The sequence below is a fragment of the Doryrhamphus excisus genome, linkage group LG23, assembly GCF_037039965.1.
Source record: "Doryrhamphus excisus strain RoL-2023G ecotype Guam linkage group LG23, RoL_Dexc_Guam_v1.1, whole genome shotgun sequence".
Lineage (NCBI taxonomy): Eukaryota > Metazoa > Chordata > Actinopteri > Syngnathiformes > Syngnathidae > Doryrhamphus > Doryrhamphus excisus.
This window is the reverse complement of record NC_136379.1, coordinates 1,484,347-1,503,832: the sequence shown is the minus strand read 5'-3', so window position 1 is coordinate 1,503,832 and position 19,486 is coordinate 1,484,347. Positions and strand designations below refer to the sequence as shown.

Genomic DNA, 19,486 nt, shown 5'->3' with positions numbered 1-19,486 from the left:
GACTGAAAGGTTCCTAGTGAGTTAACAATGGCCGTGGCGCCCCAAAAAATTGCACGTGTCAGCAATTTGAAGGTGAGAAATTATTATTGAATTTCATCAATTCCAATGTAAATTCCATCCATTCATCCATTGTATGCTGGAGCCTATCCCTGCTGACTTTGGGGAAGAGGCGGGGTACACCCTGGACTGGTCGCCAGCCAATCGCAGGGCATCCATACACTTTTGGAATTATTATTATTATTCTTCCTGGATGTACAACTAGAATTATCTTCTATAAAATGTCCTTTTTGTTAATATTATTAGATGTCTGGAACAGATTTATTGGATTAATATTTTTTCTTTTGGGGAAAAATTGCCTTGATTTTCGTCAGACCTTCTGGAACAAATGATAAACAAAAAACGAGGTACCGTTTTTAAATAACCCATATATTACCATTCTTAATGTTGCATTTTCTAGCTCCAAAAATAACATCTGTCATAAAAATCTTCAATTACCAGAGATTTCATGCTATTAGTATTAATTTACTGTATTAATCACAGTAACATCATATACTGTACACACAGCCATCAGTTGGGGTTCTCCACATAGTTCAAAGAGTCGATTTTGACCTTTCTATACATAATTAATGAGACGTCTATTCTGGACTGTGGTCTATGGTTTGCACCAGAATGGGGAAATGGTAAATTCAGGTGCAAAGGTGGATAGGATAAATACTGTAAATTCATGTCATAAAGTATTTACGGCTTTATTGGACGAATCAAGTATTTATCAGGTGACGTTCTACCATTGGTGCCCTGAGTCACGTTTACTGACACCCTCCTATCTTTCAAGATACCAGCCTTAAAAAAAACAAACACCCATGCGTGCCTGCTTGGCTTAAATCCTTTACAACAGAATACAGGCCACGGAAAAAAAAAGAAATCAGTTACTGATTGCCCACTTGCAAACAGAAATGATAACGAATGCACTTATTGCGCTTTTACTTCCTCCAAAGGAACTTACGCTTGTCATCCATCTGCATGATCTAATCCATAATCATGAGATAACACTCTCAGCAGGCCCATTTACAAGCCCTTAACGTGTAAACTGAAACAATGGAACAGCTCATGACACAAGAAGAAAAGAAAGCGAGGAGCAGTGGGGGGGGGGGTTCGGGGGGGATGAGAGCCTGACTGACCTGGAGACACGGTTGACGAGACAAAGGAAGGCTCCCAGGGGCAGGATGGAGAGCAGGAACCAGGGGAAGACGAGGCCGACCATTCCCAGGCAAAAGAGCACCAGGGTCAGATTCTGCAGCAGCATTTCGGCTTGCATGGAGAGACGCACATCCACTATGAAGACAAGATAAATGCTCCAATTAACACCTCCATTAAATGAAAATCTGTGTCCTATAGGCACCGGGTGCCAGTAAACTGCGAATAGCGTACATGTTGTTAAACAACACAGCTGTACAGTATTGGTGTTATGAGTAAACATAAAGTCTCACCCTCATCCATGTCCCTGGAGAAACGGGTCAGAATGCGTCCGAGAGGCGTTGTGTCAAAAAAGCGCATGGGACTGCGGAGGAGTCGACAGAACAGCTTGTCGTGGAGCGCGGAGGCCGCTTTCACCGTGCACTGTCAACGCAAACAAACAACATTACGAGAGCCGAGATGTGGAAAAAACACACACAGCTTCAAGAAGCATATGGACTCGTTAACGCACGGTTTGTCACAGTCCACACACAGCATGGATATAGAAACTTGCTAGTTATAATATTGTTTTTTTTATGCCTTTGAAATCTTGTCAAATCCTCATCTATAATAAGCGTCTTTGACACCGACATTGAGGTTGTGACCCGATGCTCACGAGCAGGAATTACACGCGGCAGCAGAGAACAAATTCATTCTATGAATAGAATATTCAACACTTCCCAAGATGTCATCGCAGCTCGGGGGTAAGAGGGGTGAAAAAAGATGAACCATCTTTAAAAAATTAACAATTTCCAGTGGCATACATTAACACAGGGACTTAACCTCCTGCAATAACAGTATCAGGACGGTTCACCGGGAAAAACACACACGCTCAAAAATGGCAGTTGACAGAATAATGGATTTGGCCCACGGGCGTTGTTAGCAATATTAGCTGGGCGATGTAAGTCAGGACAAATGATATCATAAAAATATGAGACAGGTACACAATTAACTGTACAAGCGTATAGATGAAGCGATTTTTCAAAGACCTGTCAGAACAACTTAATCAATACTTAAGCAATCATTAAATCTATATTCAACATGGAAATATTTATTAATGATGTTCTAACATTACGTGTGTCCCAAGAGCCTGACGTGTGCCTGTGTGTGATGATGAATCTGCCGTAAAAAGGATCCATACCCATGCCTAACATATGAAGAGCTTGCAACCAAAAGGCGCTAAATCCATTTTGACTGATTTCGAGAAAATCAATGATTTTTAATTACGCACATATCAATCTATTTGGTCATCAAGTCTATATTGCAAATGAAAGAGCTATCAATATAGGTCATAAAAATGCATGCTATAAAAATCCTGCACACACCATGTATTTTATATATTTTTTTTAATTTTTTTTTTCGGATTTAGCGCCTTTTGGCTGAAATGATGGATTTAGCGCCTTTTGGCTGAAATAAATTTGAAGTCACCTTTAACTTCTTCAATGGCATTGTTGTAAAAGAATGTAAGGTGCTTTAATGTGCTATGCTAATAGAATAATTACAACACAGAAGCCATTATCAACATACAATACAAAATAATAATTATTAATTAAATTAATAAAAATGTTATTAAAAGCAGTGCTCATATTTGACTGCACCATGAAGGTGACAGTGACAAAAATCATCTCATTACAAACTCTTTACATTGTATGTTTTTTAGTACAAGTAAAATAATGTTTGTCATGAAAGTTGGAGGTGTCAAGGTAGAGACATGCCTTTTATGGCGTAAAAAAACTTGTTACAGAATACTGTAAAAACACAATTTGTGTTCTCCTGAATTGCATAACATACTGTAACTATCATACGTGTACTTAATGTACACAAACAAAACAGGATGTGCACTGATACTGGCTTTCTGTATGTGCAGTGCCAATTGTATTCTTCTCTCTGATTGGTCAGATTATCAATAGATGGGAAACTTGGGCCAATCAGAATAAAGAATAAAGAAAGGGATTTAGCTCCTTTTGGTTGAAATCTGAAATGGAAATAGCGCCTTTTGGTTGAAAGCATAAATTTCATATCACTTTTTTTCATATTTGTTAAAATGATTTCAAGACCAAAACATGTGATTTGGATACACATGACAGAGGTCTATTAAACTCATGAAAAACATGCAACTTAGTGAAAATTGGATTTAGCGCCTTTTGGTTGCAAGCTCTTCATATGGCTGCCGAAAAATAGGCTGAGCGGATTAATGTGTTTGCTTTCTTTGTCTCTCTTTACTGCCTGGATAATGTTCTAACAGTAATATATGTCCTAATATATGTGGCTGATTATGACCACCATTTTTGAGAAAAATCCATTACCTCTGTTGGTCTTTCCAAAGGCTTCACTACACATCTTAAAATAAAGGTGGCAGCTCTGCCAAGTAGCTGTCAATTTTTTGTCAAAGTCAAGACGGCAGGAGGAAGGTTGGGTTGTACCAGCACTACCGAGGCCGTGTGATTGCGTCCAACGGAATCTTTGGTCTAAGTACTTGAGGTGCATCCTGCTGCCAAATGCCATGCTATTTACCCACGGTAAATACCCTGACAAGTACTATCACTCTGGGTCAGATTCAACCTGGGAGTGATGCTGATTATGGGGTGACGCCACTTTCCCCAGAGTATCAGACATCCGGCACTGAAGTACTGACGCATCGCCACCGAATGCGGTTATTATCTGGCCCAGTAGGGCTTACTAAAAGTACTTTTACACGTGTCTACATTCCAGCATTAAGGTTAGATTGCGGCCAAAACACTTCCTTTATTTCACACTGTTATTGTGGGACTTGGCAGCACGGCGGTTGAGTGGTTAGCGCACAGACCTCACAGCTAGGAGACTACGGTTCAATTCCACCCTTGGCCAACTCTGTGTGGAGTTTGCATGTTCTCCCCATGGGTTTTCTCCGGGTACTCCGGTTTCCTCCCACATTCCAAAAACATGCTAGGTTAATTAGCGACTCCAAATTGTCCATAGGTATGAATGTGAGTGTGAATGGTTGTTTGTCTATATGTGCTATATGTGATTGGCTGATCACCAGTCCAGGGTGTACCCCGCCTCTCCCCCGAAGACAGCTGGGATAGGCTCCAGCATCCCCGCGACCCTCGTAGAAAGCGGTACAAAATGAATTGTGGGACCTTCATGACTTATTTTAAATTCTTGACAAACAGAACAATATGGGGCCTTTAAACAGCAAAAATAATGGCGGCATAAGAGGCACAGAAGTGTACATCATAATGCAGGACTATACTTCATAATATAGATTCTTTATTATTATCATTTTTCTTTGCTGTTCTACTGGTTTATAATGAGGCGTCCAGGGCCAGTTTGAACCCCAGTAACGTCACCTAATATGGCTGGTCAGCGTTTGGGGTGGGAGGTCAGTGGAGTGTCGAATGAAACATTCTTTTCAGGAGGCTCTCTTACCTTTACAAACACCAGACCTCTTAAGGTCTTGAGAAGCAAAGTGGCGCCCATGGAGACGACGTAAACAGTGGAATAGAACTGAATGTGAGGATTGAGGCTCATGCTGTCCTTCGCCATCGTCTCATTCCCTGAGATTAATGAAGCATTCTGGGATGGGGTGAAAGGGTAGATTAAGCAATAAATTAATAAGGTTGAGTAAATTACTAAAGAAGCAAAAAATAAAAAAAACAAAAGGGTCCCACGTTGTTAAATTTCCCCCTAATTAATCCAGAAGGGCATTCTTTGGTAAACAAAAAAGCTCATCACAATCAGTCAGGCTGCAGTGTTTTTTTTCTTTTGCGGGCACATTTCTCAACAACGGCCGCCTGCTTTGCTGCACATCTGCTTCCTCGCTTGCGCTTGTTTTTAATTAAGCTTACCGCGGTGCAGTTACTTTTGTATTTTATTTGTTGTTGTTTTTTTAAATCACTCACATTCAAACGAATGCTCATTCTATGCCTCAGCTCACCAGAGCAACAGCTGTGTTGTTTCTTTTGCTGGCTAAATTAAACGCCAAAGGACTTGTGGATGGTGTTCTGTTGTTCACCTGCAGCAATTGTAAAATTACCTGTCACAAACCACTTCTGAAAAACATGTTTTAATGATTTCAAGACTGTTGAGTTCTCTATTATGAGGCTGCTGTGTTCCAGAATGCTGCTGCTCGAGTGCTCACTACAATAGGCATTTTTCCTGCACTACCTTGACTGCTTGGCTGGCTGTAGAACGTTGAATTCAACTTGAAATTGTTATTCTGCTGCTGCTCAAACGACGACTAGAACTACAAGACATTACATTCCCACAGCATCGACTCCTGTAAACCACGGAACTGAATTTAAAATACTTCTGCTGTAGTCCCTAATGCTGCTGCTCGAGTGCTCACTACAATAGGAATACCTGGCATTTTTCCTGCACTACTTTGACTGCTTGGCTGGCTGTAGAACGTTGAATTCAACCTGAAATTGTTATTCTGCTGCTGCTCAAACGACGACTAGAACTACAAGACATTAGATTCCCTCAGCATCGACTCCTGTAAACCACGTAATCCCTAATGCTGCTGCTCGAGTGCTGACAAGCTCGAGAAGACCTAGCATGTCACCTGTGCTGCCTTAACTACATATTCTGAAAACATTTTGAAATCCTTCTTCTGGTGTGCTCCAGACTGCTGCAGCTTGAGTGCTGACGAGAACTAGAAGACATATCAAGTAGTCATTTAAAGGAATTTTGCCCATCATTCAAAATCAGTATTTGAAACAGGAACACCTATTTCTTTCTCTTTTCAGTATGTTCCAGCGAGAGAACCGACTGCTGACTTGGACGAGAAGAGATGGAAAATCTCCTGTGTGTTAGCTCGACTCAGTCAATACCAAAGACCAAAGATTCATTTTTAGAAACCTTTCTGCCGGTGATATTTGAACTGTCACAATAGCAAAATATTTGTGTGAAAAAATATTTGAACTAAAAAAAAAAATTTTCCCTCTGTTTTAGTCGGGAACTGATATTTTCCTGAAACTTATGTTCTACTGTTTACTAAAGAACGGAAACAGGTAGAAACAAAATTTTATCTTGATGAAAGACAGGTGTCTTTCCTGTGATAGGTTCCATGTTTATATAGAACACAATATTAAAAATCAATCTAAAAGGGGTTGGCTTTGGAAAAATGGCCGGGATTGAAGGAGTTAACTGCACTGGCTCCCTGTCAGAAACAACTTTAAAATCTTGAAATCTTAATTCTGTCAGCATTAGTAGACTTTGTACTGCCTTATTAACCTTGTTGAGCGCTACCCAGCAGAATTCTGATCCTGGACCTGCCCTATAAAAAAATGAGCAAGGTGCATTCGCTTACCCCGCTTCCTTGCTTGATCCAGTGACTCAGCCACCAGTTACTGAAGGCGATGCTGCCCGTGGTGCTGAGGAAGAAGAAGGCGTTGAGGACAAAAATTAGCGGACCGCCCGCTGCTCTGATGTAGGCGGCATACACGGCCCAGTCGATGGCGCCACACCCCTTCTCTTCGGCTTTTATCAGTTGTTCTGAATCAAAGATGTGAGTCATGAGTGAAGCGGCATATGAACATGATCATAAGGATTCACTCTAAAAAAAAAAAAAAAAAAAAGTTTAGTCTCACCTTTTTTGCTCGGGATCTTATGTTGGACAATGACCACGTCCTCCACATGGCAAAGCTTTTCTGCAGCTGCCTTATCTTGTTTGTTTTTAAAATTCTCTTTCACCAGATTCTGAGAAACAAGAACAGAAATAAAAGGGTGGCTTCTCCCAGTAAGCTACAACTGTACATGACAGCCGCTGTAACAAAAACGCCCCTCGGGTCGCTAAAACAGAGATATCGGTGACAGGATCTTTAGCGGCCCACCAGTAAATCAATGAGACCCGTAAATAAAGCAAGGGCCTGGTATGCATTAACATTTCCCAGCAACTGGGCCTGCCTTTGCAGAGGTTTATGAATTATTCACATTGTAATGTTATTTTGTCGCGGGAGTGACGGTGCCTTATTGAAAAGAGAAAGCGAGCGCCAAGTGCCCCCGGCCTTACCTCCTGTTGCATGCTGTTGAAAAGAGAGGCGTAGTCACGCTCTTTAGCCATTAGCTGAGCGTGAGTGCCGTGCTCCGCTATCTGCCCATCCTTCATCAGGATAATATCATCGCAGTCTGGCAGATACTGAAAATGACAGACAAAAGCGATACAGTTGATTTAGTGTCGTAGACATTTATATCATTAAAATGGCCCTTCAGAGCACCAAATGCCATTTAATCCAGGCGGTGAGCATTTGCATTCTATATGCCGCTTATCCTCACTAGGGTCACCACGGTATGCCGGAGCCTATCCCAGCTGGCTTTGTGTGAGAGGCACAGTACACGCTGGACTGGTTGGGAGCCAGCGGCAGGGCCATTCGTACCAATGGACAATTTAGAGTCTCCACTTAACTTAACATGCAAACTTGGCCGCTTCGTATGTGAGGAGACAGATTCTAGTACAAGCGTTCTCACAGGGGCGGCTGAAAAAACTTCCCAGCCCAATGAGGATCATGGAGAAACAAGACATTATGACAGCAGCTACTTTAAAATATTGTTGCTTCCTGTGTGAGGAAAAGTTTGTTCCCTCACTTTTAATTGAAGTTAAACGGAAGTACATTTGATATTCCATTTTCTTAATATTTTTTTCTCAAAGTCTCTAATTAGAAAAAAAATATGAAAACACATTTATTATTTTTTCAATGTTATTTTTTTGCTTTTTTGGGGGTGGGATAAAATAAAACATACATTTTCATTATTTTTAAATAATAATATTAATTTTAAACAACAATATTAGTTAATATTAGTTAAGTTTATATATAAATATAAATATAAATATAAATATAAATATAAATAAAAATAAAAATAAAAATAAAAATATAAATATAAATATAAATATAAATATAAATATAAATATAAATATAAATATAAATATAAATATAAATATAAATATAAATATAAATATAAATACAAATACAAATACAAATACAAATACAAATACAAATACAAATACAAATATAAATACAAATATAAATATAGTCCAGGGTGTACCCCGCCTCTCGCCCGAAGACAGCTGGGATAGGCTCCAGCACCCCCGCGACCCTCGTGAGGAAAAAGCGGTAGAATATAAATATAAATATAAATATAAATATAAATATAAATATAAATATAAATATAAATATAAATATAAATATAAATATAAATATAAATATAAATATAAATATAAATATAAATATAAATATAAATATAAATATAAATATAAATATAAATATAAATATAAATATAAATATAAATATTTTTAATCTGCAATAAAAAATACAAATAATTCAACAATTCAACAAATGTGATTTTATGGTGAAATGTTATAATATTTTAAAATTTGCAATAAAAAAATAAACTATATGGGTAATGGGGAGGGAAATCAGCAAAATTCAACTTTAGGACAGCAGCCACTTTGTATGTTGCTGGGAGAGGTTTGTTGTTTCATCGCTAAAAGGAATTAGCCAGAATTTTCCACAATGGTATTGAACATGTCGCTATTACCGTTACAATTACTTGCGTTAGACTGGATTTTCGGGATTCAAAACCTACCAAAACAAGAACCTGCAGAAAATAAGGACAGTAAAAACAAGCTGTGCCTGTCACTCACACACACTGAGCCAAGCTATTATCTTCTCTCTGGGAAACGAACCCTCGCAGATTGAGAATCGGTATTAATTTAGTGTATTTTGTACAGTTCTTCTCACTGGGTGTCGTGCTTTTCTTTGCTTCATACATGGCAATAGCATGTCATTATTTGAAGGTCCATCAGAGTTTTGACAGGAACCACACAGTCCCTTGGATGACAAAGGTTGGGGACCAGTGCCTTGATCCAATTTGCTTTGCAATGATTGTCATGCAGGTTTTTGTTTCTCCTCACCTGCAGCTGGTGGGTGACGAATAGCACCGTCTTGCCTTTGGTGGCACCCCGTATGGCCTTATTGAAGATGTGAGAGCCCACGCAGGCGTCCACGGCGCTCAGGGGGTCATCCAGGAGGAGAATGGGTCGCTCGCTGTAGAGCGCCCGAGCCAGGCTCACTCGCTGACGCTGTCCCCCGCTCAAGTTTGCTCCTCTCTCTCCGATCTGCAAAAGCAATTCCAAATAGAATCTGCTCCTTCTGCCATTACAGGGAATGTAATTTGGCAGCACGGAAAGACAACGGACATGGGAATCGTTTGATACCTCTGTCATTTCTCCGTAGGGGAGCTCTGCAAGATCTGGAAGGAGACAGCAAGCCTCCAAGACAGCATTATATCTAAAGAAAAAACAATAACATTACATTTCTGATCACTTTTAGCTTGCATAACGTCATGACTTACTTGTCTTTCTCGTACTCCTTCCCAAACAGGATGTTCTCCTTCAGAGAGTCATTGAGGATCCAGGCTTGTTGGGAAGCAAAAGCAAAGCCTCCGTTGGCGGCTACGTTGCCTTCTAAAAGGGTCATCTGTGGCGCACATTGCACATCGTCAGATATATAGATAGATAGATGTTATCATATGATAGCTAGCCACTTCTCACCTGTCCCAAAAGTGCTGAGAGAAGGGAGCTCTTTCCACTTCCCACACAACCGCAGATGCCAACCAGAGAACCCTAGACAGGAAAACAACATTGGAGTTGAAGGATCAAGCAATCAAGATGTGTGTGTGTGTGTGTGTGTGTGTGTGTTGCAATCATACCCTCTTAATAGACAGGTGGATGCGGTGCAGAGTCTTGTGCAGTGGAGGCCGGATACTTTTAGTAGAGGAGATGGTGCTCTGTGGACTCTCCTGCTCCATATTGGTGAGGAGACTTTGGGCGTTGGGCCCCTCCTTGCCGTGTTCCTTGCTGTCCTCCGTGGAGATGAAAAGGCTCAGCCTCTCTCGACGAAGCACCCGCTTCATGCCCCCCGTCTTCTGCTTCTGCTTTTTGGGGGGCCCGTTCAGCTTGGTGGGTGGGGTTCGCGCTTTCTCCCACGCCAGCGTGGCGTCCTGAAATTCCACCGCATTGCGAGGGTCTTGCGTTTTCATCAAAACGGCCTCTCGGGCGTCCATCGTGAATAGCCTCTGTAGAAACAGAATAGAGTAAATGGGTCAAAGTAAGTTGTGGAGTTAATCGAGCAATTTTGTGTGCTTCTGTATGTCATCAATAAAACGGCATACGACCCCCAAATCCACACTGATTGCAAATCTGACTCAATCCCTGCAATTTAAGGTGTTAAAGACGTTTAAACCAAACCGAGTCTCCCAGGACGGTTACCATTTCCAGAGCATTAAATATTAAAAGCACAATTATATCAACGATGTGCTTAACATTAGCTGCCTTGTGTAAGTTTAAATAAAATGATGTCCTTGTGATACTTGGGAAATATAAGTATGCATGCTCTAAATGGAAGAAAAAGAAGAAAAACAGGAAGTGAATAAATGTACTGCAATACATGTGAAAACAAAGGGGGAAAGGTGGGGGATTAAATAAGCTAAGCTTATTCCTACTTCTTTTGGACATGCAAAACTGTGAATTGTACCATGTGATATACCATTACCACTACCGCTACTAAATGTAGTGCTGATCAAAACAACATGTACATTTTGGATTTGATCATGTTTTCTTCAGTGTTGGATGGATGCCATTTTCAATGTGTAAACAAAAAACAAGCTGCAGGCCACAAATGGTCCCAGGACAAAACCATGGAGACAGTGTTTTATGTACTTTTTAAAGTAAGTTTGTTTTCTTTTAAACATGACATTTGAATTTAGTGAATGATGGGGAGGATAAGCAACTGGTGGCAAATTCTGCAGGAAGTTGGCTTATTTCATTTTTGCACTTGCACAGGTTTTGAATCATTAAAGTGTCAGTTCTTAGACTTTTCCTGTTTTGCAGTACAGGGGTGGGCAAACCTTTTGACTCGCGGGCCGCATTGATATGACAAAATTTACAGGGGGGGGGGCAGACTATATATTTTACACGTAACAGTCCACCTGGTATTATTGTATCTGTGAAATTGTCATGCAATCTGCTATTATTATTTATTATTTTATATTTAGATTTAAATATTTTAAAAATAATTAAATATTATAATAATTACAATAAAATTAAAATTATAATTATTATATTATTATTATGTAAAATATGCAAATATAACAATAATATTATATATAATTAATATAATAATTAGCATTAATATAATAATTATAATAATCATAATAGTTCTAATAATAATTATAATAACCTAATAATAATAATAATTATTATTATTATTATGTGCTTGTGTCCCTTTTTTCAGGAGCACTTTGTAAACAACAGACCATGTAAAAAAAACGAAATTGATAAAACCATCAAAAGGTTGGCTCAGGCCATGATGCCAGGTTGTATGTTGAGTTTAAATGAAATACTTTGGAAAGATTGGGCGGGCCGTATTCAAACACTTGGCGGGCCGGATGTGGCCCCCGGGCCGTAGTTTGCCCACCCCTGTACTAGTACATTATAAATCACGCATTTTAGTTCAACAGGTACTTTTGTGACTTCACTGTGAGGGTTAAAAATACGCCTCAAACCTGTTGTTTACTTAACCCATGCTGGCACTGTGCAAATATCTGCCACTAACATGTGACTTTTACCAAATATTTGGAATCCTGTTACCTGGACGGGCAGTGAGGTGCGGGTTGGGTTGATGTGCGTGTTGTCGGCATTGACTCAGCTTGTAGAGAACCCGTGTGTATTTCTCACCTGGAATCTCTTTACTGCCACTGCTCCTTCTGACAGAGACCTGACAGCCAGGGGTGTGACCTTCAAGGCGAAGGTCATAGAATTGAAAACAGCAACCACAGTGAACGCCTGAACGAGGAAAAGGCAGTGATTTTATTGAGCTCATCCTGCGGCGAGGATATGTCATTTTAAACACGCTCAAGTGTGCTCAAGTGCAGTGAACACATTACAAATACATGTACATAAGTACATAAGTACATAAGGATGCAAATACCTCTGCTGCAGTAAGGTCGTAGCCCAGGGTCATGTGCAAGGTAAACGTGCACACGCTGGCAATCACCACCACGATAGGCGCCACTCCCACAGTGAGGCTCTGAATGAGGCCAGCCCTTTCCAGTATTCTTTTCTCCTCTAACCTTACCTCTGTTCAGGAGAAAATTGAGCATTAAGACAGGCGGACAATCATGGAGTGGACCAAAATACACACACGGGGGCTTGGGTATACAGTGTTCCCTCGTTTATCATGGGGGAGTTCCCAAAATAGCCGTTCCACTGTTCGGCAGCGTTTTTATATCCTTGTTAAACCCCAAGAGTCATTTATTCCGTAATGGTGCCCTACAGCCACGTAACTTCTACATTCCTTCAGTTTGCCCAGAAGTCCAACCTTTTGTACGATGGATAGAATCCTTCTCTGCCTTTTCATCGACATTGTGGTTTTGTCGGGGTGAGACTTGCCAACATACAAAGACTTCGAGATAGCCAGCAAGCAAATTTTGCGGTGATTCCACAAAAAAATTCCACAGTCGGTGTTTTACAGTTGAGTGCATTGAGCTGTGTGAGAAATTTCAAGTCCAACCAACGCTTGCGTGTCAAAACACCGTGGCCACGTGGTGTATTTCATCATTTCTGCGTACAAAGAGTTACCTTACGCAAACAAATGCAGTAAATAGGGTGTTCTAACATTCCGCCGTGATGTGTGCTTCCATGCCAAATGCAACCCTACAATAAACGGCGCTCATCCTCTCGGCATTCGTGATGATAGAGGATGACACCGTCGCCCCGTGGACCTGCTCGGCCATTAAGCTGAATGGCGATTAATCATAGCCCTAACAGGTAATCACTGGACAGCACTAAAACAAGCCCCAGCAGGCTAATTGAAGAATCCGATTTAAAAGAGGAGAAGGATCCTTATCAAGAAACTACAGCGAAAGGTCCTGGTGAGAAAAGGCCGTCACTAATTCACGAGTAAAGTAGAACAGTCATCGGCTGTATCATAAAGCCCCCCCAAAACACCTTGCAAATTAACCTTGAGGCCAAGGGATTCAAACTGGCCTTTCTGATAGCGGATGGCGCGGGGGAAAACTTAATGAGCTAATGAAAATGGATTTATGGTCAGGATTATCTTGCTGGTCCACTTAAGGGGATGACTTATTTTCCAGGTGATAAATTCAACTTTGGGTGACAGTTCCAATGACTTGATGCCCTTTTGAGTTACGCTTAATAAGCCTGCATGAAAGCATGTTTTAGCATGACTTTGCATTCTGATGGTGACCACAGAGAGGAAATGAACTCACTGCGGATATTCTCAGCAAAGGCATCCTCCCAACAATACATCTTGATGAACTTTATGCAGCCCAGGATCTCGTTCATCAGCCTCACACGCTGGTCGGTTACTGCAACGCACTTCTTGCGGAAATACGCCGTCAGCCTGGACGCTAGCATCTGACCCAGACGAGAGGATGGTGGAGTGGGGGGTGAGGGGGTGATGACAAGAGAAATAAGAAGTCGGGGAGGAAATGAAAGCAGACACAATCACATCAGCCGTGCTGCAGGCCCCTTTCTTTCAAGCGGATAAATAGCTTTCACATCAATACCAGAGGCGGCTCAGGCTGAGTGCAATTGGGAAAGTATCTCCAGAGTGGACAAGAGATTGATAGCAAAGGATCAAAAGATGATGTTTTTTCTTTAAAAGGCGATAAAATGACTTCTTCCAAGCCATACCAAGCAAACAGAAATTGAATTTTAACTACAACGTACCATGGTGGGATAGAAGATGATGAAAATGGCTGATCCTAGCAGGGCGGTGAACCCCAGGAAGTACGTGGTGTAGGACAAGCCCAGGATGCCCACCAGCGGCCCCCCAGCCAGCAGGCAGCCAAATGAGACGGCCTCATAGAGACGCTGGCCATCATTGGAGCAGATATTGAGCAGCTTGGGAAGCAATGGGAATAATGGATGAGTCCGCTACAGTCAAAAGGAAAAATGAGGTTAACCTGATTGTGCCTACCTCGCCCGGACTGATGTCTTTGGTATTACGCAGGCGCAGGATCTTGTTGAAGGCAAACGTGAGCGCCGCCCCGCGAAGGCGAGCTGCCGTGCGATAGTTGACGGCCCACATTAGCGCCAGAGACCAGGAGCGGATTAGCTCCATGGCAAAGATGCCGGCGACCAAGCAGAGGCCATATTGGACGCCGTTCTCGGAGCTTTGGGAATACTCCAGCAGGGCCCGGATTAATAGGGCCTAGGCAAAAGAAGGTGGGAAATTAAAATGAAGCAAAATGAAGTACTATTTGAAGACCTGACAGTGAACCGGTTCTTCTTCAGAGGTATTGTTTTGTGTGACGGTAACTTTAATACTAACAAAGCTTTGACGAGTCTGTACAAATGTACATGTTCAAAGTAACACATGCCGCAGCAACAATATAAAAGGAACCTATTTTAAGATCTGTAGCAAACTCTTTTTTAAAGTGGTGGGCGTATACATGGGGAGGGCTCGTCTAGCTCGGGGCGGATCAGACGCAGTATCATGTGCACGAGGAACTCGGTTTTTTTTTTCCTTCAAAATGTCACGAAACACCACAGCTTCAAAAGCGGCCTCTTTTCTAGGGACACATGGTACTGCTAGAACTTGTACACATACAGTAAAGTCTCGTTATATCGATATCGGTTATAATGAATTACTGCTTATTACGATACTATTTTCATTTCCCGGCAAATTTCTAGTCTTTTATGATATAATTAGTTCCGTTAGTACGATACCCGGTTATTATGATAATCCGGTTACTACGATGCCCTTTTCATCTCCCGCCAGCCAATTTGGTCTGCTTATATCGATACAAAAGCAGCTTAAATCAATCTTTGCTTAAGGATTTCAATACCAAAAAAGAACACGGCGAACGGCAACTTTACTGGACGTGGATATTTTTGCCAAAGAGGCAACATCGGAAACATAAAACTAATCTGATTTCTATCACACTTTTCCTTTTTGTTGTAACAGGTAGCCTTCTGTGGTGGCAATCCCACTTTCACTCCAGTTCCGGTCAACTATTGAATGACAAAGTGTCCACAAACTTTTGACTGGAACTGTATTTTTCCAGAAAATGCTGAGATGTTGAGCTTATGTATATCGAACACATCAGTTTCTGCAACAGTGACATACACAGGGAGAGTCAGACAAATGAGTCATTGTCTGAGAACCAAACCCTGTTAATGCTTTAAGCAGAACACGAGTGGGCACATGACATGTTATAAAAATAAACATCTTACAGTACAAAGAACTATTATATAGCGCCATAAAAAACTTGCTGGAATGTCTAATAAACAGAACAGGATTTGGTTGGTACTCACGGGCCCGACAAAGCCTGCCACCATTGTGAGGAGGAGGGCGAAGATGGCGACCAGTATTCGGGTCTGGCAGAACCTCCAAAAGACTCTTGTTAGGCATGCCCCCTCGCGCCCTCGTCTTTTCAGTTCATCGTGCCACAGCGACTCCAGCCTGGAACACACACCACCAAAATCACTCACAATATGGCTGCTGCTACGCAAATTTTAACCAACACACAGGACTCAAACAAAGTTGATAGTGGCACTTATCTTAATTGAGTTCAACCTTTGAGGCCCCCTTGTATAATGTAGTTAGTTTTAATAAAACAATGCAATATTTTCCAAAAAAGGTGCAAAGTGGAATATTTGGCTTGAAGTTATCACAACATGGATGCAAATGAGAGGAAAAAAAAACAAATAAATTCAGTCCCTGAGATACATCTGTATGTATACATGTAAATTCTAAATACCTTGCAAGAGAGGGTGTTATGGTAAAGAAATAAATTCCGTGCAATTAGCCTTACAACAGACCAATAGGGGGCACATAGCAGGTTAAAAGGCAATCACAAACGAGAAAAATGACAGCAATTAAGACCGAAATGAACAAAAGTTGACCTACAATTTGGAAAATCAGCCTTTGGTGAATGATGCCGTGTGTAATTACACTTTGAGAGCTACACGCTAACTTATTAAAGACACGGCTAATGCGCTTTTATTGCCGTATAATGCTGCGTAAAGAGCGTGGAATATCATGTTGGCCAGGTTACTAATGACTCTCTAAAGAAGCAGCGGCGGCAGCAGCCGCTGTGGAGAGTCATTTGCGCGCCTAATGACTTTATTAAAAACTAATCAAAAGACAGACAGAACATTAAACTGAGCTGACTCTCGTGCAGCCGGATAATTACTGCTTGACGTCAAACGAGTGCAAAAGGCTAAAACGTAGCTGCACGGTGCCCAGCTTGAGTATTGATTGTTGCAGGAGGAATGCAATTTTGTAATGCTAAAAGACCGTCTTATTGTGAGAAGCTAAACCTAAATACTAAATCTTGGATCCAGCTGGATTATTTGATAAAAAACAACTTGCCGGGAATGGGTGGACTCATTTGTGCCAAAGTGAAACTGCAAACTTGCCCCCAAAGACATTAGACGTCTAAAATGTCCGGTGTAATATTCCATATGACAATAATTCAGGGGAAGAGCGCCATGGCAACGCAGTGAGATCCACACAAGGATGATTGGACAGAAATGCTCTCACCAGCCGACAGCCAAAGTCAAGCTGATGTTTTTGAGAGCTGCATTGGCTCAGATGCCGCATTGAAGATTCGCACCTCGCTGGACACCAGCAAGTGTCAACTCTCCCAGGGTGATTTTTTTCCCTCTTGCCATCATCTCTGCTGCCGTGCATCTGGGTTGCATAACTGCTCCTGCTATGGAAACACAAACTAAATCCCTCCATGGTCTCCGGTGCTCCTTCTGCATACCTTCGGCCTACCAACCCTGACGAGGCAATAGCCATGTTTCTTATAAGGGCTGTCAAAAATAACACAGTAATAGCGGTAAATCATTTATTTCATTAATTATGTTTTTTTTTTTTGGTGTAATTAAGGCCTGCCCACCAGAGCAAGCACACCTCTGTCATGTTCTGTTACATCTGACAGGTCCGCCATCATAAGCACAGTGGAGGTCCTGTACAGTCACACGGAGCCTGACACTCTCAAAACCTCATTCTGACCTGAACACACACAGCAGTACAATTCCAACACCATATATTGCAGTGCTTCTCAATTCTTTTGTGCCACCCCCCCAAAGGGAAATACATCTTTCTTCCAAAGCTGATTACAAAAAACCATTGGTGTCCACCTAGCTACTTGGTCTTCAGACTGCAAATGTGACTTTTATACAAAAGTGACATTTTGTTTTCAAAACAAACAAGTCATGCGGTTAATATAGAACACGCGGCCCGCGGGCCAAATGTGGCCCGCAGGACACTAGTTTGAGGCCCCCGCCTTGATATGAAAGTTTAATGTTAGTGCGGCCCGCGCAAGTTTGATATGGATGCTGTATGGTATCATGTACCCAGAAAAAATTATTACGTTTGATTAATGTTCATGTTAAAGGTTAAATAACTGTTAATAGTTATCCTCCCTATCCGTGTGGAAGTGGTAAGTTTTTGGATATTTAAGTTTAAAGGAAATAACTTGGAGGCTACCGTTTAGGTGGCTAGCTCTCTAGTTTGCGAGTTAGCATGTGTCTCAAGACCCTGCAGTTGCGCAATATGTTGTAAATAAAAAGAGTATAAATGTGACTATAGTCGTGTTTTGTCATGTCTACAGGGCTCTAATAATGCTTTGTTCATTTTAATCTGAAAAAAATCATTTGTCTACCCACCAACTATATGTGGTTTCTTAAGTTTTTATTATTATTATTATATTTATTTATTACTGATTGATTGATTTTCTTTATTCTTGATTTGTTTATTTATTTTTCATCTTATTTTGTGTAGAAAAATAAAAAGTAAGATATTTGAGAACAGTGGAATGTTTTATCAGAGCTTTTCTTGTAGAAAATCGGAACCAAAGCAACGTTTATTCATTTTTCTGTTTTTAATAAATGCATTTTTTGTTTTTTTTTTGGAAAACCTGATGTGGCCCAGTCTCACCCAGACCCGAGCTCCAGTGGCCCCCAAGTAAATTGAGTTTGAGACCCCTGATTTAGAGCTAGTTTTTGTCCCAAAAGGAAGCCCCAAGTGGATATCATGTTCACAAGGTACGTATTAACCTTTCAAGTGTCACTGAACATGTTTTGTTGTCATTATACAAATCATGTCTTGTCATCAAAACACTACTTGTGTGCGGTTGTTTCATCAACATGATCACATACGTAGTTTGTCCAGCCTTATGACGGTGATATCATCACAGGAGTCACATATCCTGCCAGCTGATGAGTACCTCACAACGGCTCAAAAAGTATTTGCTTTGACATTTGAAAAAAAATAATAACCGTTGAATTCAGTCTTTATACCTTTTATACAATGACAAGTAATCGTTTGCGCCGCACTTAAAATGCGCGTTGTGCACACTGATTTCATCAATGGTACCGATCTGACGGACGAGTGACTGCATTTTGGGTTTGAGTTGGCTGCATCTGTGGTTCAGAAGGCAGCGGATGGGACCCAGCAGAGGTAGACAAACCAGCTTTTCATTCAGGTTTTTAGAAATAGATGCATTGTGGTACAGTTAATTCAGTGGTATCAATGAATGGTCAATGGTATCAGTATCAGCCGGTATCACTTATGGATGATGGATATTGGAATCTGCAGCACAAAAACCCTAATTTTACTTACAAAGTTTTATGTTTTTCTATGTTGTTTGATAGCAAATAAAACAGATCTTGTGTAGTATTATTACATCATTGTAGCTTTTCTCATAGAGTGTGAATGGTTCATTCTTAAAATGAGATTCCACTGTGTGTTTCTTAAGTCATCTTATCTCCTGGCGAGTAGGGATGGGCCTGCAGTCAATGACAGTGAAGGCCAGAGCCAGAGGAGACGCAGTGCATCGCAAGCTGAACAGTTAATGACATAACCACCAAAGTCGGGGCCCGCTAACTCTCACTCTAATCTCTAATCGCTGTTATTCTTGGCTGGCCCGCCATCCTTACACAACCCCGCGCCGCTGCTACACAAGGAACTGGATGTTCATCGATTAAGTATACAGGTGTCAAACTGTGCAGGCAGAGTGCAAACATAGCAATGAGAACGCAAAGTGGGAATCTTTTCACTGCAAATTCCCACTCGTCGGCCCTGGCTCTGCTCTGGCTACTGTCAATGTTTGAGCAGCCTTCATCTCGCAAGTACGACTGGGAGAGCACAGAAGGGGATCTGCCAATATTTGTAGAAAAATGGCAAAACAATCCTGCTGAGTTGACAGTGTGAGGCTGAAGTGGCGTGGTGCGGAT

General features: G+C 41.2%; 1 protein-coding gene across 4 annotated transcripts in view; it reads right to left on the bottom strand.

The window, feature by feature from the left end:
- The window catches only part of LOC131131123 (ATP-binding cassette sub-family C member 5), a 35,261-nt gene that overhangs the window by 7,696 nt on the left and 8,079 nt on the right, over positions 1 to 19,486 (bottom strand). For all 4 annotated transcript variants that reach the window (XM_078788494.1, XM_078788492.1, XM_058075511.2 and 1 more), the window contains exons 4-20: positions 15,554 to 15,701; positions 14,214 to 14,447; positions 13,964 to 14,137; positions 13,501 to 13,648; positions 12,201 to 12,349; positions 11,948 to 12,055; positions 9,922 to 10,287; positions 9,764 to 9,835; positions 9,565 to 9,689; positions 9,428 to 9,500; positions 9,125 to 9,328; positions 7,226 to 7,351; positions 6,804 to 6,912; positions 6,524 to 6,708; positions 4,642 to 4,788; positions 1,488 to 1,617; positions 1,179 to 1,332 (exon numbers count right to left, since the gene is read on the bottom strand). In XM_078788494.1, coding sequence (XP_078644620.1) covers positions 1,179 to 1,332; positions 1,488 to 1,617; positions 4,642 to 4,788; positions 6,524 to 6,708; positions 6,804 to 6,912; positions 7,226 to 7,351; positions 9,125 to 9,328; positions 9,428 to 9,500; positions 9,565 to 9,689; positions 9,764 to 9,835; positions 9,922 to 10,287; positions 11,948 to 12,055; positions 12,201 to 12,349; positions 13,501 to 13,648; positions 13,964 to 14,137; positions 14,214 to 14,447; positions 15,554 to 15,701 — 2,652 coding nt within the window. The remainder of the gene's footprint in view (positions 1 to 1,178; positions 1,333 to 1,487; positions 1,618 to 4,641; positions 4,789 to 6,523; positions 6,709 to 6,803; positions 6,913 to 7,225; positions 7,352 to 9,124; positions 9,329 to 9,427; positions 9,501 to 9,564; positions 9,690 to 9,763; positions 9,836 to 9,921; positions 10,288 to 11,947; positions 12,056 to 12,200; positions 12,350 to 13,500; positions 13,649 to 13,963; positions 14,138 to 14,213; positions 14,448 to 15,553; positions 15,702 to 19,486) is intronic.